This window comes from Pristiophorus japonicus, chromosome 15, assembly GCF_044704955.1.
Source record: "Pristiophorus japonicus isolate sPriJap1 chromosome 15, sPriJap1.hap1, whole genome shotgun sequence".
NCBI lineage: Eukaryota > Metazoa > Chordata > Chondrichthyes > Pristiophoridae > Pristiophorus > Pristiophorus japonicus.
The window spans coordinates 109,578,247-109,600,005 of record NC_091991.1 but is presented as its reverse complement, the minus strand read 5'-3'; the positions used below and the strand labels follow the sequence as shown (position 1 = coordinate 109,600,005).

General features: G+C 43.8%; 1 protein-coding gene across 9 annotated transcripts in view; it reads right to left on the bottom strand.

Moving 5' to 3' along the window:
* Positions 1-21,759, bottom strand: part of baiap2l1a (BAR/IMD domain containing adaptor protein 2 like 1a) — a 166,440-nt gene that overhangs the window by 51,235 nt on the left and 93,446 nt on the right. For 8 of the 9 annotated variants that reach the window (XR_011596800.1, XR_011596799.1, XM_070900759.1 and 5 more), the window contains exons 7-12: positions 19,060-19,212; positions 17,160-17,309; positions 7,169-7,310; positions 6,759-6,809; positions 5,936-6,134; positions 1,615-1,683 (exon numbers count right to left, since the gene is read on the bottom strand). Coding sequence is in view for 7 of the 9 variants with exons in the window: in XM_070900759.1 (XP_070756860.1) it covers positions 1,615-1,683; positions 5,936-6,134; positions 6,759-6,809; positions 7,169-7,310; positions 17,160-17,309; positions 19,060-19,212 (764 nt within the window). In the remaining 2 variants the exon portion in view is untranslated. The remainder of the gene's footprint in view (positions 1-1,614; positions 1,684-5,935; positions 6,135-6,758; positions 6,810-7,168; positions 7,311-17,159; positions 17,310-19,059; positions 19,213-21,759) is intronic. The other variant, XM_070900764.1, reaches the window with a different exon arrangement.

Genomic DNA, 21,759 nt, shown 5'->3' with positions numbered 1-21,759 from the left:
TGGAAATCTGGATTGCCACAGATGACATCATGACAGCATGTGCTGGAGTTCCTGCAGCGTGATGTTAGTGGATGTTTTCAGGAGGGGCAATACGGTCAGTACCGAAAGTCCCCTACCTTTTGGCCAGAATTGGTGCACAATATAAAAAGAACACCTTCTCCCTTGGGATTCAGACCCCACACACCCATGCCCCAGTGGAGCCTATCTCTGTAATCTTCATCGGCCTCACACCCGCACAAGATATCTGCGTTCCTCAAATTCTGGCCTCTTGAACATCTCTCATTATAACTGCTCAACCATCAGTGGACGTGCCTTCAGCTGCCTGGGCCCTAAGCTCTGGAACTCCCTCCATAAACCTCTCCGCCTCCCTTTCCTCCTTTAGGACGCTCGTTAAAACCTACTTCGAAACAAGCTTTTGATCATCTGCCTTAATTTCTTCTGTGGCTCAGTGTCAAATTTATCTGTTTGTCTGTAACACTGCTGTGAAGTGCCTTGGGATGCTTTACTACGTTAAAGGCGCTATATAAATAAAAGTTATTATTTGCAAACTTAGAGGCCAAAATGCCTCATGTCACAGGACGTACCAGCCTCCAAACATATTCCAGGTTTCACTGAGGTAGGGAAGTAAAAACTCCCAACATAGGAAGTCCCAATCCCTTTTGTTACCCGTACTAGCTTTGTAAGGACAAGCACAGACTGGGAACTCCCACCGTAAGCTGGGGTCTGTGTATCCAGGTTGAGGCCTATTTTGGAACTGTTTCACCCCACTGGGATTAGTGGTAGACTGCCATAACAGCAGAGTAAATTATGACCCAAGTATTTAAGTTCTTTTAAGTATATGAGTCAATATCCAGGAGTGAAAAGGATGCCAGTCCCACTTGAGCTGAATGGTTTGCCAGAGTGAGGAGACAGATCTGCTGGATGTGTTTTCTGAGTCAGGAGACCCAGAATGATAAAGTCTCGAGGATATTTTGAGATCTGGATAAACTGCATAGTTCCTTTCCAAGTAAAGAGATTTCCAACAACATTTATCAAGTCTTCTAAAGCACATGGAGTATTCCTCTTTCACCCCATCCCACGTTTCTCCCCTCCATTCAGAAACTGATGTTCCATTAAGTGTGGTTATAATTTGTAATAAAGATATTTTAATGCAAAGTGCTGTCTCATTACTCTGGACTGGAACAGCAGCAGGTCACAGACTGATTTACAATAGTAACATGATTGCTGATTCAGGAGAGGTATTCTACATTAAATTTAGAATTATAATTATTGCAGCTTTATGGTGTTATGTTTTAAAAATCTAGTCAACGGTTCAGGAAGTTAAATATACCGGAAAAAAAATGGTATAAATTCCCTATTTTCTATAAGCCTGGGACTTAATAAAGTACACATGTTTTTATTATGTGTCATCTTTCACAAACGATCTGGAGAGAGTTACCAACAAATGTCAAACATGAACTGATCAACAATCTATTAAGTAAATGCTTCTGGTTTCACGCGAAAGTGCTACAAACAGCAACTCAAATTTCTGATTATTAAAGAGACACACGAGAATTTGTCACCAATGTAGCAATTGAAAGATTTTAATATGACAATTACTGCAAGATGCATTACCTGGGTGCAGACGACATATCTGGACCTTGTTCTAATGGCCTGGTGTAGGAGGTTGGAAACCAGCCTCTCCTGTACAAGAAGCAAAAATGTATGTTGTAATTAAACAAGGACATTAATATCCTGTAAACATTGCCAACAGATTTGACATTTCTCTGTATTGTTTTCAAGAACAGTTTTGGAAGAACTTGAGAACACATTATTCAGCATCTGAAGTTTTTGACATTAAATGTATTGTACAGCATTCCAAATCTGAACTGGTCTCAAAATTTGAGCAGCAAGAAATCTTTTCACTTTACTTTGACTAAATCTGGAATGGCCTGCCCGATTTAAAATAGCCCCGTGGATTTACAGTGGGATGGTTTACTAGTTTTGCTCCTTTCTGTGCATGTGCTATTGCTAAATTGCAATAGAAGTGTCCCTTCAGGTAGGCTGTTGGCAACAAGATTGCTTTGGTGGCTGGGAGCAACTCCAGTAAATATTTTTATTTATACTTAGGATCCAGTGAACTCTAGAGGCCCCTAGCCTCTCCCTACTTGCAACCAGCCAATCTGATTTTCATAATCTGACCCAAACAACATTTTGGGAGATATGAATGCAAAACTTGAAATTATCCAACTGTTCATTCCTGCTATTTCAATCCATAAGGACTTTCATTTATGCTTTTAAAAAAAAAGACAATTTTATAGTCTACAGTTAGAAACCAAGGCCCCAATATTTACGGGGAGGGAGTGGGGGATCGTAGCGGCCGGAAAATGCAGGACACCCGAGAGGTCCTGCCAAATTTAATGTCGGGGTGAGAAGATCGCAGGCAGGGAGGACAACGTAGGGTTGGTGGGGGTGAGGAGAGAGAAGATCACAGGTTGAAGGGGTGGGTGGGGAAATGGAGGAGCATCAGATTGCAAGGAGGGGTGGAAGAGAGGCAGGTTAGCTTGGGTGGGGGGGGGGGGGGGGTAAGAGCACTCGTGCTCCGCTTGACCCACAACCTGTGCTGGAAGGTATTTATCTGCTGGATCCAGCCGTTCTCTCCTTTCAGCTGCCCGGTTTTCCGTGCTCTAGGAAATGTGGCCCGCAGCAATTAAACTTAAAACTGTTATAATTTGAGGCACGCAGCCTCATTAAAATATTTAAATTACGCCCCCGCCTCTGGAGAGCAGTTAGTCACCCGCACCCCAAACTGCCTCCCTTAAAACCGGAGACAAGTTGGGGGTCAGGTTTCAGATTTTTTTAATTAGGAACCACCATCCCCTCCCACCCTCTGCTCCCGCCCGTCCTAGGGGGTGGGGGTTTAAAATTCCCCCTCAAAGTTCTGACTGCAATGATCCTTTTGTTGTTATAGCAGCAATACGTATCAATAGTAAACCAATTCTCAAAGCATAAACACGAGCCTCTGGAATTCTACAAATTCTAATGCAACAGAAAGTAAGAGGATAGTGGATGGCTGTCAGTGAATTACAAAACAGCAATCCAATAGAAGAGTTCAAATAACATTAAAAACCACAAGAGTGAAGCTTGAACAGGTTGCTAGTCATCTGAAACTTAATTGACGGTCAATTCCTTTGATGTTGCAGGTGTTTGAATATAGCGCTGTGCGACACAGACATCCTAAAGGGCGATTATGAATAGTGAATTACAGAAAAATCCACCATCTGTTTTTCACATTGTACCATCAATTCAGCATGCATTGCACCAATAGGAATTGCATATAGACAATAAACATCGCTGAAGCTCAAAACTTAACCCCATTAATCAGCTTCAGGCAGGAACAAGGAACTGATTTTCAAAAATTGTTTCTGATCTGTGCCAGAGTCAATTTTTTTTTGCAGCAAGCATGCAATTCTGTGATAAACATTCAGTGGTTCTGCATTAAATAAATAAATTGGTCATTGTTGCTGGGTCAAAATCCTCCCTATCTAACAGCATGGTGGGTGTTCACCACACTAATTACACTGGTTCAAAAAGGCAGCTGACCACCAATTTCTCAGGGCAACTAAGGATGGGCACTAATTGCTTGCCTTGCCAGTGACTCCCTCATTCAGAGAATTAATAATTTAAAAAAGCACAATGCTTTTAGTAGCCCTTTATTATATTTGGTAAATACCACCTTGAAGTCATGGTTGATGTTAGCTTGAAGCAAAAAAGTGTGAACCGAATGGCCTACAAAATGAAAGTATGCTACATAGTTAGAGTTAAAAAATTTTTTTAAAAACCTCAAGGGAAAAAGGTGTATTCCAGTTATATATTTAAAATAAGTTTGGTGGACCTCATGTATTATACATTGTGTTTACTCTCATGTGCGCAAGCACGAGAAGTTGTCACAAATACATTATTCATTGCACTCTGTTCATATTTGATTGTAGTACATCATTAATGACCAAGTAGGCTTGAACAAAGAATAATTTGTTGCAGAGTTTATTGCTCAATAAATGCAGAGTGCGCTTTGCATAGTTTTCTAATTACTGCCGTTAGTGGCATATTCTCTCTCCAGTGACCATGTATGTGGGAAAATTCCACTCTTATTTTATAGCCTGTGGAGTCTTTAGTAACCTTGTTGGTGCAGAGTGACTGCCTTTTTTTTCACATGAAAACACAAACAATTAGAAAACTAATGATTAAAAGCAGTGCCCTGTGTACAATAGCATAACAAACTCATCTTTAACTGTAGTTACTTTAATCTGTGTTTACTGAGGACAACTTGCCACTTTATCTATCACCTAAGCATATTAGAATAGTCATAACTCAGAGACTAGGCTACTTTGTACACCAGCAGGCAAACATGAGAAAGATGGGCATAGTCACTTTTTGCTTCTGTAGATGACTGCAGTACAGCTTGCTCAAGAATGAATGAAAAAGTGAACACAGCAAGTTGCAATTCAATGATGTCAGTCTTCTTACAATTCAAACTATTAATGTGGAGATTTAAAACAAGTTATAATTACTCTGATTCTAATTGAACAGAATTTATTCTGTATGAATAGGAAAATGTGAATCCCCTTCAATATCTTATTTATGTTTATGGGCCTAACCCTATTAAGGCAGGTATTATTCATTTGAATCTAATTATTAAATGGGAATTGTTATGAAGATCATTCCATATTTACTTAACCTGTTAGAACAGAAGGAGGAGGTGCAGGCACAAAATTAACAAGCTTCCAGCAAGATTAGAGAACATATTTCCCTCCCCCAGTACAGATGTGGAACAGAATGCGATTTATGTTATGTTGATTTTTACTTTAAATTAGCATTAGACACACTGGGATTAAAATTCCTGGGTTACCAGAAGGCAACAGGAATTTGGGGCATAACCTGGATCCACCAGATTTCTGCTCCATTTCTGATCCATTCTAAATTCCGGTTGGGGTGGGGTAGGGGGATGGCAGGCAGACAAGTTTTCTGTCTGATCCGCTTCATTCTAGAAGAGACTTTAGGGGCATGCCTGGAGATCCAGGGATACCCCAGGAATTCCAGCCAGCAAAACCTCCAATACACTCATTGGAATCTAGACCAGCTGAGGGGAAATCAATTACCTTCAGAGAATTCTTTAAAAAAAAAGTTTTCCTGTTATCTTTGGCCATTCATGGGCCTCGGGGTTCCTTTATTCAAGTGGCTGGGTGGCACTCCAACTACGGCAGACAACGGGAAGGGTGCCTCTCACGTACCTACACAGGTGTGAGCCACTTGCCTCAGTTATGGAAATTTGAGATTTGGGACAGGGTCAACATCAGCGTTCCCCCTATGCTGCGTGGGTGCGCATCAATCCGGAGGTCCCACGCAGGCTGCCCACCAGCTGTTCCATTAGAAAAGATATGGGTGCATAGTAGCCACAGCGCAAATTTAAAGGGACCGCACACCAAAAACAACAATTAGAGTGAACGGAGGTCAACCATCAGTGGTCATCAGCTGCTAGCTGTTCTGGGACCCTCAGATTTGAGAATATTGAGTTGGGAGCTGGATTGAAGATTGGAAGAGAACAGCTTTAGAAATAGCCATTACATAGTTCATCAGTTAATAAGATAAAACTATTGTGAAGAAGTGAGATGGAAATCTATAAAACCTAATGTGGTTTTAAAAGCATACTTGCATTTTTTACACTTTTGTCCTTTAACACAATGTATATCCATATGTTTTAATAAATTAATGAATCTAATGTTTCTCATTAGGTAAAGTGATCAAGGGATATGGAGCCAAGATGGGTAGATTGACTGCAGATAGGCATGATCTAATTGAATGGCGGAGCAGGCTCGAGGGGCTGAATAGCCGACTCCTGTGCCTAATGTGATACAAGTACAATATTTCTTACTTTGTAACGATTTCAAATACTCACATTTTGGTCATGTCATGTTCTCCATACAGCCAGCCATCTTTTTCCTCTGGTATAAGAAGTGTTAGCACGTCACCTTCCGCGAAGCTCAACATATTCTTGTTATTTCCTGCAGTGTGTGGAAAAATGCTTTTCACCTTTGGCCTCTGAACCATATTCAGTCCAGTTGCAACAGAAATGGATCTTGATAGATTGATATCCTCTGTGGAAAGGCAAATTCTATTCATTACTTCCCGATCTCCTCAACATTCATATTATCTACACATGACTATGTCTAGGAATGCCACAATTACAACATAAGCCAAATACAAATTCTAAGTGTCGCATTTGGAAAGTTAAAAGTAGCTTTCTGTATCTTGGTTAGGCTGCAATTTATTCAATTATTAGTCTATAAATATACAACATTTTACCATAATATTTAAAAGGTAACATAGGAATGAGGAAAGTACAGATTCAGAATCCAGAGATTGTCCTGCCATATACATCCACTACCTGTTGAATCAAAGAAATAACCCAATTCCATTATGGGCATTTCAAGAGTCAGAAAATGCCATATTAAGTGGCAGTCTGCACTATAAATCCATAACCCAACATAAGTCATTTCTTAAATTTTGCTCTTCAACACAATGATGCCCTCTAGAACTCTGATTTTCTATAAATGATTTCCTTTGCCTCCAGCATTGTAAAAGTTCAATTTGCATCCATCCCCTTTAACCCCTTCTCCATCGAGAGCAGAATTAGCTTCTTCAGTTACCCAAGAGTGCAAGTTAGGTTTCTTTTTATCATCAGATTTAATCACAAAAATAGAATTCAAGCAAATGCTCACCGCCAAGAGATAATCTCACTTTACTTTTCCTCATATTGGCTGAAATAACTTCTGTTGGTGCAAAACCCAATTTTAAACAGAAAAAAAATCAAAATCTATTATGCTTATTGAACCAGCACATTCAATTTCTAAAGACTTATCTATCAACACTTTCCAAATCACTACAGATCTCACTGGTAGTTAGAGGCAGGTAAATAGTGGTCTATGCACATGTTTGACTATGTGTGCCTGGAACTTTCCATTCTATTGTGATATTGCAGGCAGTATAACCAGAACTCCTTGCTCACATCATTCTTAGAAACCCAAATATGTATGTCACTTGTATTAAGAAAGGATCAATTTCAGCAACATTACTTGGACCATACTGAAATTTTACATTTAGCGAACATTTGTTAAATTCCATTCCTTACCTAATGCATCAGTGTTCCTCTCAATGGAAGCCATGCGTTGAGCAGTTGGGTTGTTGAACATATCTGGCAGAGGACTTTTCTGAATTTTTCCAGGAGGAGCTGGTGGTATTTTTAAATTATTCTGTAATGTAGAGTCATGTACCTAGGAAACCATTTTATTATTATTAGTTTGTTCACATACAATGGTTTGGTATGTTGTAATTAAGTAGCTTCTGGGTTGCAGTTTCTCAATTTCAATTGTGTTTAAAAACAATGGTTTGATTTAACTCTTGTTAAAAGTTAGGAACCAGGTCCTTGGGCACTAGAATGGGAACAAGCTATAGGGCCCAAGTTTCCACATGATTTGCGCCTGATTTTTAGGAGCAACTGGTGGAGAACAGACTATCTTAGAAATCGCAATTCTCCACATTTTTTTTTCTGCAGTTCTAGTCAGGTAGAACAGTTCTACTTTGGAACAGAATTTATTCTTCAAAAGGGGGCGTGTCCGGCCACTGACGCCTGATTTGAAAGTTTCCACAGTGAAAACGTACTCCAAACTAAAGTAGAATGGAGCAAGTGAAGATTTTTGTAGAACTGAAAAAACCTGTTCTACACATTAAAAAATCAGGCGCAGGTTACAAATTAGGCGTCCAGAACGAGGTGGGGGGAAGGGAAGTCATTAAATTCTAAAATAAATCCTTATTTATACTTATACAAATAAATCCAACCTGAATAAACATTTATAAGCAAAGAAAAGATTAAATAAACCATCTTCCTACCTGTGTGAAAGTGCAGGCCTTTCGGGACTGAAGGCTGAACGGGTCGGCCCGAGACTTCGGGCAGGGCCCGTCCCCAGCACTAGATTTACAGGTAGGTGGCGTTGGGTTGGGTCGGGGAGGGGAGGTTGGTTCGGGTCGGGGGGGGGGGGGGGGGGAAAAGAGAGTGTGTGTGTGTGTGTGTGTGTGTGTGTGTGTGTGTGTGTGTGTGTGAGTGAGTGAGTGAGTGAGTGAGTGAGTGAGTGAGTGAGTGAGTGAGTGAGTGAGTGAGTGAGTGAGTGAGTGAGTGAGTGAGTGAGTGAGTGAGTGAGTGTGTGTGTGAGTGTGAGTGTGTGAGTGTGAGTGTGTGAGTGTGAGTGTGTGAGTGTGAGTGTGAGAGAGAGAGTGAGAGAGAGTGAGAGAGGGTGAGAGAGAGTGAGAGAGAGAGTGAGAGAGAGAGGGAGGAGAGCGGTCAGGTCGGATCCAGTCCGGGAGCGGGATTCGTGTCGGGGGGGGGGGCGGGAGCGCGGGTCGGGTCCAGTCGGGGAGGCGGGAACAGGAGCGCGGGTAGGGTCCAGTCGGGGGGGCAGGGAGCGGGAACAGGAGCGCGGGTCGAGTCGGGGAGGCGGGGAGCGGGAACAGGAGCTCGGGTCGGGTCAGTCGGGGGGGGAGGGGGGGCGCGGGTGTCGGGTCTGGTCCGGAGGGGGGGGGGGGTGAGCGGGTGTCGGGTCTGGTCCGGTCCGGAGGCGGGGGGGGGGGGGTGGGGAGTGAGTGTCGGGTCTGGTCGGGGGGGGGGGGGGGGGGAGAGCAGGAGCTGGCCGTGGTAGGAGCCTTATTCACGCAGCCCCAGTGAGGCCATTCAGCCAGGGCTAAGAGCTGCGTGCTTCGGGCCCCTCCCACACAGTTCGGGCGCCTGGAGCTACTGCACTTGCGTGCCCACTGTAGCGCACATGTGCAGAGGTCCCGGCACTGTTTTCAGCGCAGGGACCTGGCTCCGCCCCCCCACAGCTCGTGCTGGCTGCGCCGAGGGCCAGAGGACCTGCAAGTAGGTGGAGAATACCGAGGATTTTTTTAGGCGCACTTTGTTGCGCGAAAAACGGGCGTTCAGGTCGGGACTGCGCCGTTCTAGGCGCGTGTGGAAACTTGGGCCCAATATGTCCCCATGTTAAATAAAGGAGATAAATCGAATCTGTGTAACTACAGACTCATCAGCCTTGCATCAATAATTGGAGAAATAATTGAAATAATTATCAGCAGCATACATGATAATCTAGTATTATCTAGCCAACACCACTTCATAAAGAAAAGATTCTGCCTGACTAGCCTCCTGGACTTTTTTTTTGAGATAACACATGAACATGGCATACTTGGATTTCTAGGAAGCCTTCAGTGAAGTTCCTCACAAAAGACTGAAAGTAGTGGGAATTCAAGGAAATACCTGGATGTAGATAATAAATTGACAGAAGAAAAAGAATCAGCAGGTACTTGTTAGGAATTTGTGTGCCAAATGGAGTGCCCCAAGGTACGTGGGAAAGGCAGAGAGGTTTAGGGAGGGAATTTCAGGCTTTAGGGCCTAGAGGGCTGAAGGAATGATCGGCAATAGTGGGGCGAAGGGGCAGGGATACACAAGAGATAAAAGTTGGAGGAACGCAGGCTTCTCAGAGGGTTGTAGGGCTGAGGAAGGTTACATAGAGGGGTGAGACCATGGAGAGGTTTCAGCACAAGGCTGAAGCATTAAGGGACCGGACGCCAATGCAGGTCAGCGAGCACAGAGGAGATGTCGCCGCAAGATCCTACAAATCCCATGGGAGGACAGACGCACCAACGTGAGCATCCTCGACCAAGCCAACATCCCCGGTATTGAAGCACTGACTACACTCTATTAGCTCCGCTGGGCAAGCCACATTGTTCGCATGCCAGACACGAGACTCCCAAAGCAAGCGCTCTACTCAGAATTCCTTCACAGCAAGCGAGCCAAAGGTGGGCAGAGGAAATGTTACAAGGACACCCTCAAAGCTTCCCTAATAAAGTGCAACATCCCTACCGACACCTGGGAATCCCGGCCAAAGACCGTCCTAATTAGAGGAAGTGGATCCCGGAGGGCACTGAGCACCTCGAGTCTCATTGCTGAGAGTATGCAGAAACCAAGCGCAGGCAGCGGAAAGAGTGTGCGACAAACCAGTCCCACCCACCCTTTCCCGCGACGACTATCTGTCCCACCTGTGACAGGGACTGTGGTTCCCATATTGGACTGTTCAGCCATCTAAGGACTCATTTTTTTTTATTTTTTTTTTTTTAAAAAGAGTGGAAGCAAGTCTTCCTCGATTCCGAGGGATTGCCTATGATGATGGGTGAGTGGGACTTAATGCAAAGAAATAACTGAAATGAAAAGAAAAACCAAAAAAACGTTATGGCAAGTATCAGCAATACATACAATATATTGATATCTGTAGGCAAAGTATAAAATAGAATACAAAGTTCAGCATTTCTCTTTCTTTAATGACCCCGCTATGTTCCAACAGCTGTAACTTCTTTTTTACTTTTAGATCTTCATATTCCAGGCGAACAAAACTTTCATTGGAGTTTTCTAAACAAACTATGTGACTAGTCGTTTAAAGATCAACCTTCTTCCCCGTCTATACTGCCACATATTTTCATAAGTCCTACATCATAGAGCCATTACACTGACGTGCTATTCTAACATCCACTAGAAAGGTTTGATCAAATATTTATTTTGAACTAATTTTCCCATGAGATTTCTACTAGTCCGTCAATTCAATGACCCCCAAGTTTCCACACGCGGCGATAAAGGCGCACCTCAGAGCTGGGCGCCTGTTTTTCGCGCCGAAAACGACGCCTGAAAAAAAAACGGTATTCTCGAGCTCCTTGGAGCTCGATGTCTGCTTGGCGCGGCGTACAGGGGGCGGAGCCTACCACTCGCGCCGATTTTGTAAGTAGGAGGGGGCGGGTACAAGTTAAATGAGGCTTCTTGGTGCCGGCAACCCTGTGCGTGCGCGTTGGAGCGTTCGCGCACGCGCAGTCTGAAGTAAACATTGGCACTCGGCCATTTTTAAAAGTGCTGCAGAAAAAGTGAAGATTTGTTTCTTGGACCCCTGCAAAGGCTTGTATTTTAATTTTCTTGATATTTCCGTGTGTGAGGGAGTGCTTTTAGCAGCACTGCTGAATAAATCACCTGCTGAAATCAGCGAGTTCAGCTTTTCACTGCTAAACTTGCAGAACCGGTGCCTGCAAATTAAGGACTGTGTATTGAGAAATAAAAGTGCCAATTCAACTTTGCAATGGATCAACTTCCACCAAGAACAAAGAATTTCTTGCATGAGGAAGCAAACCATTGCATAATATGTGGTGCACCCATTCTGCAAATTTAAATATAAAGATGTCGATGTGGCTGCCTCTCCCTGTCCAAATGGCCTCAGTCAGTCCACCTCACAGCTCGAAGGCTGCTGGTGCTCCCGACCAGCCACTGACGCCGCTGCAATCCCATGGCCGAATGGCCTCAAGTCCGTCCGGGTGTTGCATCTTCGCGGGGAATGAAGGCCTGCCTCAAGCACCGCAGCTCAGCTCGAAGGCTGCTTGCTGCCTGCCCCTGCCATCGAGAGACACTGACGCCACACCCCTGCCTCAAGCACCGCAGCTCAGCTCGAAGGCTGCTTGCTGCCTGCCCCTGCCGTCGAGAGACACTGATGCCACACCCCTACCTCAAGCACTGCAGCTCAGCTCGAAGGCTGCTGCTGCTCCCGACCAGCCACTGACGCCGCTGCAATCCCATGGCCGAATGGCCTCACGTCCACTCCTGATTCTTCGGCTCCCGGCCAGCCAGACGCCGCTGCAATCCCATGGCCGAATGGCCTCACGTCCACTCCTGATTCTTCGGCTCCCGGCCAGCCACTGACGCCGCTGCAATCCCATGGCCGAATGACCTCACGTCCACTCCTGATTCTTCGGCTCCCGGCTAGCCACTGACGCCGCTGCAATCCCATGGCCGAATGGCCTCACGTCCGTCCGGGTGCTGCATCTTCGTGGGGAATGAAGGCCTGCCTCAAGCACCGCAGCTCAGCTCGAAGGCTGCTTGCTGCCTGCCCCTGCCGTCGAGAGACACTGACGCCACACCCCTGCCTCAAGCACCGCAGCTCAGCTCGAAGGCTGCTTGCTGCCTGCCCCTGCCGTCGAGAGACACCGACGCCACACTGCTGCCTGAAAGGCCTGCCTGAAGCACTTTCACACAGGTAGGAACATGGTTTATTTAATCTTTTCTTTGCTTATAAATTTTTATTCAGGTTGGATTTATTTGTATAATATTTGTATAAGTATAACTAAGGATTGATTGTAGAATTTAATGACTTCCCTTCCCCCCCTCACCCCCCACCTCGTTCCCTACGCCTAATTTGTAACCTGCGCCTGATTTTTTAAAGTGTAGACAAGGTTTTTTCAAGCGTACAAAAATCTTCACTTGCTCCATTCTAAGTTAGTTTGGAGTACGTTTTCACTGTGGAAACTTTCAAATCAGGTGTCAGTGGCCGGACACGCCCCCTTTTGAAAAATAAATTCAGTTCCAAAGTGAAACTGTTCTACCTGACTAGAACTGCAGAAAACTAAATGTGGAGAATTCCGATTTCTAAGATACTCCGTTCTACACCAGTTGCTCCTAAAAATCAGGAGCAAATCATGTGGAAACTTGGGGCCAATAACCTGATCTAATTAAAGAAAAGCTCCAGTGCCAAATTATGTGCGCTTGAATGTTAAGATTTTTGAGGAGTCCCTTCAAGAAACAGATTTTATTTTAAACAAACATTTTCCTCCCCCCAGAAAATCCTTGAATGACAAAAGTATGGATATTTCCAGTAAAAATCACATTAGTAAAAGGATGCATTTCAAATCCTTATTGGTGGCTTAATATTCAGAGCATTAACATATTTTCTATCAACCTCATCCAAAACATTGCCTTGTATGTATAGTTTTAAATTTCATTTAGAAATTCAACAATTATGAGTTTACCCTAATGTCTATGCTTTAAACTGTACTTTTATAAAATTCAAGGATACTTAAAAATAAGTTTTTCCCTCTTTTAGTACAGCACTATTTGTGAAAGGAGCAAATAAGGTCCCAGATTCAATTCCTGCTTTATACTGAGCTATACAAGTTTGGGTAGCAGTTAGGATGCTATAAATCAGCCTCAGCACCACTGGGCTTGGGAGGCAAAAACAATTGTGATCCCTAGTTATTATCCATCCTAGACAGTACCTGTGCGGATGTTGGGTAAGGACAGGACTGGCTTGACTATGAAGCTCTCTGGTTCAGTAAGCTTGCCAGCACTCTGTCTATGATTACACAGGAATAAAAAGTCGCTTAGCTTCAGTACTAGAGGAACTGTACCTATGGAACTGTACTCCAGCAAGAGTCAGCACCTTCAGGAGAGGAGCCGCAAAAAACAAGGAGGGGATAACTGCTTGGGAAATAACATTTTAAGACTTGATAGAAAATCTTAAAAGCTGAACAGTACCTTTGGAAATCAAGCGATTTATATTAACTCGTCAGTAAAAATGGACATTTGCAAGCCAATTGTACCTTTTTCAATAAGAATGTTTCGAGTACTGTAGTTGCAAACATACTGTTTTGTTATAGAAGCCTTCTTACCAACAGTACTTCTTTAACTGGTCTTTATTACAGGTATTTTAATAACAAAGACTGCAGACTCCCATCTGATTCTCTTTACTGATTGCTGTTTGTATAGAATTACAAGCCAGAAATTCCTGACAAGAATAAATATTTAAATCACACTGCCTTCTCACATACTTCTCTTCTTGTACATGGATTAGAAGAGTCAGTGAGGTGTCATTTCACTAAACCATGGCTTCAATCCAGTCCATTCTTCTATCCCAGCTGTAAGTGTGCAATGCTGTTAATTTGAGCACTTTAAACCAATTTCTAGAGGTACAAGCCAGCACAAATCTGCCCGCAATTGGCTTAAAAAATTGTGGCTTAAAAAATGGCAGTTAGAAACATAGAAAATAAGTGCAGGAGTAGGCCATTCGGCCCTTCTAGCCTGCACCACCATTCAATGAGTTCATGGCTGAACATGCAACTTCAGTACCCCATTCCTGCTTTCTCACCATACCCCTTGATTCCCCGAGTAGTAAGGACTTCATCTAACTCCTTTTTGAATATATTCAGTGAACTGGCCTCAACAACTTTCTGTGGTAGAGAATTCCACAGGTTCACCACTCTCTGGGTGAAGAAATTCCTCCTCATCTCGGTCCTAAATGGCTTACCCCTTATCCTTAGACTGTGTCCCCTGGTTCTGGACTTCCCCAACATTGGGAACATTCTTCCTGCATCTAACCTGTCTAACCCCATCAGAATTTTAAACGTTTCTATGAGATCCCCTCTCATTCTTCTGAACTCCAGTGAATACAAGCCCAGTTGATCCAGTCTTTCTTGATAGGTCAGTCCCGCCATCCCGGGAATCAGTCTGGTGAACCTTCGCTGCACTCCCTCAATAGCAAGAATGTCCTTCCTCAGGTTAGGAGACCAAAACTGTACACAATACTCCAGGTGTGGCCTCACCAAGGCCCTGTACAACTGTAGCAACACCTCCCTGCCCCTGTACTCAAATCCCCTCGCTATGAAGGCCAACATGCCATTTGCTTTCTTAACCGCCTGCTGTACCTGCATGCCAACCTTCAATGACTGATGTACCATGACACCCAGGTCTCGTTGCACCTCCCCTTTTCCTAATCTGTCACCATTCAGATAATAGTCTGTTTCTCTGTTTTTACCACCAAAGTGGATAACCTCACATTTATCCACATTATACTTCATCTGCCACGCATTTGCCCACTCACCTAACCTATCCAAGTCACTCTGCAGCCTCATAGCATCCTCCTCGCAGCTCACACTGCCACCCAACTTAGTGTCATCCGCAAATTTGGAGATACTACATTTAATCCCCTCGTCTAAATCATTAATGTACGGTGTAAACAGCTGGGGCCCCAGCACAGAACCTTGCGGTACCCCACTAGTCACTGCCTGCCATTCTGAAAAGTCCCCATTTACTCCTACTCTTTGCTTCCTGTCTGACAACCAGTTCTCAATCCATGTCAGCACACTACCCCCAATCCCATGTGCTTTAACTTTGCACATTAATCTCTTGTGTGGGACCTTGTCGAAAGCCTTCTGAAAGTCCAAATATACCACATCAACTGGTTCTCCCTTGTCCACTCTACTGGAAACATCCTCAAAAAATTCCAGAAGATTTGTCAAGCATGATTTCCCTTTCACAAATCCATGCTGACTTGGAACTATCATATCACCTCTTTCCAAATGCACTGCTATGACATCCTTAATAACTGATTCCATCATTTTACCCACTACCGATGTCAGGCTGACCGGTCTATAATTCCCTGTTTTCTCTCTCCCTCCTTTTTAAAAAGTGGGGTTACATTGGCTACCCTCCATTCCATAGGAACTGATCCAGAGTCAATGGAATGTTGGAAAATGACTGTCAATGCATCCACTATTTCCAAGGCCACTTCCTTAAGTACTCTGGGATGCAGTCCATCAGGCCCTGGGGATTTATCGGCCTTCAATCCCATCAGTTTCCCCAATACAATTTCCCGACTAATAAGGATTTCCCTCAGTTCCTCCTCCTTACTAGACCCTCCGACCCGTTTTATATCCGGAAGGTTGTTTGTGTCCTCCTCAGTGAATACCAAACCAAAGTACTTGTTCAATTGGTCCATTTCTTTGTTCCCCGTTATGACTTCCCCTGATTCTGACTGCAGGGGACCTACATTTGTCTTTACTAACCTTTTTCTCTTTACATATCTATAGAAACTTTTGCAATCCGTCTTAATGTTCCCTGCAAGCTTCTTCTCGTACTCCATTTCCCCTGCCCTAATCAAACCCTTTGTCCTCCTCAGCCGAGTTCTAAATTTCTCCCAGTCCCCGGGTTCGCTGCTATTTCTGGCCAATTTGTATGCCACTTCCTTGGCTTTAATACTATCCCTGATTTCCCTTGATAGCCACGGTTGAGCCACCTTCCCTTTTTTATTTTTACGCCAGACAGGAATGTACAATTGTTGTAGTTCATCCATGCGGTCTCAATGTCTGCCATTGCCCATCCACAGTCAACCCCTTCAGTATCATTCGCCAATCTATCCTAGCCAATTCACGCCTCATACCTTCAAAGTTACTCTTCTTTAAATTCTGGATTTTGGTCTCTGAATTAACTGTTTCATTCTCCATCCTAATGCAGAATTCCACCATATTATGGTCACTCTTCCCCAAGGGGCCTCGCACAACGAGATTGCTAATTAATCCTCTCTCATTACACAACACCCAGTCTAAGATGGCCTCCCCCCTAGTTGGTTCCTCGACATATTGGTCTAAAAAACCATCCCTTATGCACTCCAGGAAATCCTCCTCCACCGTATTGCTTCCAGTTTGGTTAACCCAATCGATGTGCATATTAAAGTCACCCATTATAACTGCTGCACCTTTATTGCACGCACCCCTAATTTCATGTTTGATGCCCTCCCCAACATCACTACTACTATTTGGAGGTCTGTACACAACTCCCACTAACGTTTTTTGCCCTTTGGTATTCTGCAGCTCTACCCATATAGATTCCACATCGTCCAAGCTAATGTCCTTCTGAACTATTGCCTTAATTCCTCCTTAACCAGCAATGCTACCAGTTCCAAGAGGCCATGAGAAGTGGAGAAATTAACACCGTGCAGCAGAGAATTGGTGTCAAAATCCTCATCTCACCTTCAAATCTATGTCCTTTCACATGGTCTTGGTGTTCTTCTCCATCCACATTTAGCCAACCCATGCGCACACTACTCCTCCAGCACTATCGTGGTTTCCAGCCCCTCCTCCACCTTCATTGGTAACCTCCCTTTCCGTTACCATTCTCCTGTACTCTGGAACCCCATCCCTAACCAGCGAGCAGCTCTTTCTACTCTCAGAGGTCTCCCAAGAACACTTTTTATTTACCATGCTTCCTCACTCCAAAACCTCCCTGCTTCCGTTTCCAATTTTGTCTTCTGCCCTGTAAAGACTAAAAGAGGAGCACTACAGAAATACCAGCAGCTTTTGCTGTTGAATAGAATCTTCTATCCATTGTTAACTGGGGCAAAATTATGCAAATTATGTAGATGAGTTCATCTAAATAAATTATTCTTCCCCCTGCCCCTTGCCCCCGCCCCCCCCAAAAAAAAAAATCAGTCACTCACAGTGTATCTTCCCATCATTGGAGAAGGTTGAGGAGTTCGGGAAGAGTAAGATGGGGGGCTGTCATCTTCACCCAAAAATTCTGGCACTTTTGTTGCATCAAAGCATTTCGCTTGCCAGTTGATTAGCTTGGCACCAAGCATTCCATTGGCCTAAATTGAAAAAAATATATAATGGTTATTAAATGGAAATTATAATTTCAAAGATTTTTTTTAAATTGCGAAGCACAAGAAATAGATTGTGTAGCTCATGATCCATGCTACGCATACATCTGTATCCATATATTCTAGTTACTGCCTTTGGCACTCCCTACCTGTGCTGGGGACACTGCATGAGCTTTTAAAACATGAAGTACAGCTATTTTCAGTTCCTACAATATCAGTTCTTCAAAGTTTGATCACAATTTTAATGCATTACTATAATTTTTTTTTTTTTATAAACACACTGGGCCCAAGTTTTGAGTCCCAACCTGAACGCCCGTTTTTCACACCACAAAGTGCGCCTAAAAAAAACTTCCAGATTCTCCAGCTCCCTGCAGGTCGTTTGCAGCTCGGCGCAGAGCAGCACGAGCAGTAGGGGGCGGAGCCAGGTCCCTGCGCTGAAAACAGTGCAGGGACCTCTGCACATGCGCGCTACAGTGGGCGCGCATGTGCAGTAGCTCCAGGCGCCCAAAACTGTGTGGGAGGGGCCGAAGCACGCAGCCCCTAGCCCTGGCCGAATGGCCTCACTGGGACTGCGTGAATAAGGCTGCCTCCCACGGCCAGCTCCTGCTTCCTCCCGACCCGACTCAACTCCCGCTTCCTACCGCCCCCCCCCCCCCCCACTTCCGGACCGGACCAGACACCGACCCGACTCCCGCTTCCCCCCCCGCCCCTGGACCCGACCCGACTCCTGCTCCCCCCTTCCCCCCCCCACCGGATCCGACCCGACCCGACTCCCGCTCTCCCCCGCCGCCCCTGGACTGGATCCAACCTGACCTCCCTCCCCCCGACTTGACCTCCCTCTCCCTCCCCCCGACTCGACCTCCCTCTCACCACCCCCCCCGACCCGCGCTCCCCCTGACCCGACCCAATGCCACCTACCTGTAAATCTGGTGCTGGGGACAGGCCCTGCCCGAAGTCTCGGGCCCAGCCCGTTCAGCCTCCCTCCCCCTTCTCCTTTCCCCCCCCCCAATCTCCTTTCCTCCCCCCCCCCCCTCCTTTCTTCTCCTCTCCCCCTCTCTGTCAGAAACACAGACACTGACAGACAGAGAATGAGAGACACACACAGACAGACAGAGAGAGATAGAGACATTGACAGAGACACACTGGGGGGGGGGGGGGGGGGGGGGCATCCCAGCACGCTGTTGGAGGGCTCCCGGTGTTGCAGTCGGTAAGTAGAAAATGTTTTATTTATTGATTTTTTTATAAAAAATTTATTAATTTTTTTGATTGATTTATTGGTTGATTTATTGATGTATTTATCATTTATTATTGATGATGGCTCTTTATTTGTAAAGCTGAAGTGTTTAATGTTTGTAAACTTCCCTTTAAACCCCGCCCCCCCCCCCAATTCCCTACGCCATATTTGTAACCTACGCCTGATTTTCTAAAGTGTAGACAAGGTTTTTTCGAGCGTACAAAAATCTTCACTTACTCCATTCTAAGTTAGTTTGGAGTAAGTTTTCACTCACTGAACTTTGAAAACAGGCGTAAGTGGCTGGACATGCCCCCTTTTGGAAAAAAAATTCTGTTCCAAAGTGAAACAGTTCTAACTGACTAGAACTGGAGCAAACTAAATGTGGAGAATTCCGATTTCTAAGATACTCCGTTCTACACCAGTTGCTCCTAAAAATCAGGAGCAAATCATGTCGAAACTTGGGGCCACTAATTCAGCACATATTTACAGTTCAATTATACAGACCTTTTCATGGTAATTGCTCAGATCTTGGGAAAAGCTGCAATGTTTGTCTACTAGGAAGCAGAACCGTCTCTTTTCTTCAAGTAAAGCCTCTTTGCAGCCGTCAGTAATGAATCTCTGAATATCATTCTCTCTTGTATTGATGGTCGCTATAAACTGGAAAATAAACACAAATTGTCAATTTTCTCCATTTCAAATGCAATCGCAATTTTCACCAGATCACAAATATTGTAATTCTGGTTTCTTCTAAAATCATGTTTCTAGATATTTTTTGACTATTTTACCAGAAAGAATTTGGAGAAAGTGTTATTTTTAATGCAGGCTTAAAAAAAGCCTCATGTATTCTTACAAGTTAAAAAAGAGGCAGCTACTCAAATGGTGGTTTCGGGTATCAAAAGGCAGCATTTCAGAAACCAAAGATTTGTCATCATAGAATCAGAAATTTACAGCACAGAAGGAGGCCATTTGACCCATCGAGTCTGTGCCAGCTGATAGAGCTATCCAGCCTAATCCCACTTTCCAGCTCTTGGTCCGTAGCCTTGTCCGTAGGTTGCAGCACTTCAAGTGCATATCCTAGTACTTTTTTTCAAATGTGATGAGCATTTCTACTTCTACCAGCCTTTCAGTCAGCAAGTTCCAGATCCCCAACACCCTCAGCGTGAAAAATATTTCTCAACTCCCTTCTACTAATTACTTTAAAATACGGTGAAGCCTGGCGACATCTTCATAATTCTCCTCTGTACCCTCTCTACTGTAATCCCACCTTTCTTGTAATGTGACCAGAGCTGTACGCAGTACTCTAGCTGTGGCCTAACCAGTGTTATTATGCAGATCAAGCATAACCTCCCTGCTCTTATATTCTAATACCTCAGCTAATAAAGGAAAGTATTCCATATGCCTTCTTAACCACCTTATGTGCCTATCCTGCTACCTTCAGGGATCTGTGGACATGGACTCCAAGGTCCCTCTACATTTCTCAGTAACCTACCATTTATTGTGTAATCCTTTGCCTTATTAGCCCTCCGCAAATGTATTACCTCACACTTCTCTGGACTGAATTCCATTTGCCACTTCTGCCCACCTGTCCAGTCCACTGATATCTTCCTGCAGTTTACTGCTTTCTTCCTCACTATCAACCGCACGGCCAATTTTTGTATGCAAACTTCTTACTCATGCCCCCTACATTGAAGTCTAAATCATTGATATACATCACAAAAAGCAAAGGACCTAGTACTGAGCCCTGCAGTACCCCACTGGAAACAACCTGCGAGTCAACCATTACCCTTTGCTTCCTGCCACTGAGCCAATTTTGGATCCAACTTGCCACTATCCCCTGGATCCCATGGGCTTTTACTTTTATGACCAGTCTTCCATGTGGAACATTGTCAAAAGCCTTGGTAAAATCCATGTAGACTACATCAAATGCACTACCCTCATTGAATTTTTTGAGGAGGCAACAAGGAGGGTCAATCAAGTTAGTCAGACATGACCTTCCCTTAACAAGTCCATGCTCACCGTCCATGATTAATCCATGCCTTTCTAAATAACGATTTATACTGTCCCTCAGAAAAGTTTCCAAAAATGTTCCCACCACCAGGGTTAGGCTGACTGGCCTGTAATTACTCAGTCCATCCTTTTTTTGTAAAGTAAAATAAGTAGTCAGAAACTGGTTATTGAAAATTGAAGTGTGTGTGAATGGCATGAGGTGAAGTCCATCAGGGACAATCTACAGCTAATTTAGTGCTGAAATATCACACTCTCCAGTTTAGGAACTCAGATTAGAATAAAGGCAATTCGATTTGCAGTTATTAAATTTAGGGCAGCAATACTTCCAGTCTTTTCTATTGTGAATGCAAGATTTTCAACACTGAGCATAAGCAAATGCTTGTATAAAAAGAAACGTTGATTCTTTTTGTTCTAGGCGTGGATGGTATACTTTTCCCCCATATTTTCCAAACATACCAATTTGTACATGATTTGTCTGTTTTTACTCCTTACTTGGAAATCTATTAATAGAAAGCAATTTGAAGGCAAGATGCAAACTGCACAACTACTTCCTGGTTTAACTTCAAGGTCAAACAGATGGCAGTGACGCAAACCTGCACCTTCTTTATAATATGGGTATGTTTCCATTACCTGGAGCTGTTGAGTTACGAAGCTTACAGTTTGGGGCAGAAGAAGAGTAGTTATCAAAGGTGAATGAACTGTAATAAACGATTAAAAACATTATTCAAAGCAGCCAAAATACTGAAGAGAAAGTGGAATTATGCCTACATATCACAAACTTTTATTAAAACAAAGTGCGATAGTGTATGCAAATAAATCATGCATTCAAGGTCACGCCCCACAATAAATTATAAAGAGCACCAATCTTGCTACTAAATAAACCAGTAGAACCTGGCAGAGTTCAATCAATAATAACTGATACTAAATCTGTATTTGTTAAAGGAATTGTGCCACTTGATCAGGATAAAGACGCTTCTCTATTGCAAAATAGCAGTGCTGGTATCCACATTACATGAAGAAATTGTTATGTACGCAAATTAGAATGGGTTAAAATTACATTTAGTTTGATAGACACTGTTCTATAAAGGAAAACGGCCTGTTTCAAGGAATTGAAAATTACAGTTTTCACCTGTTGCAGGTGTAATGAACAGCCTCAACAAAGATTATACAGTTGCATTATAAATGGCTTCTTTAACT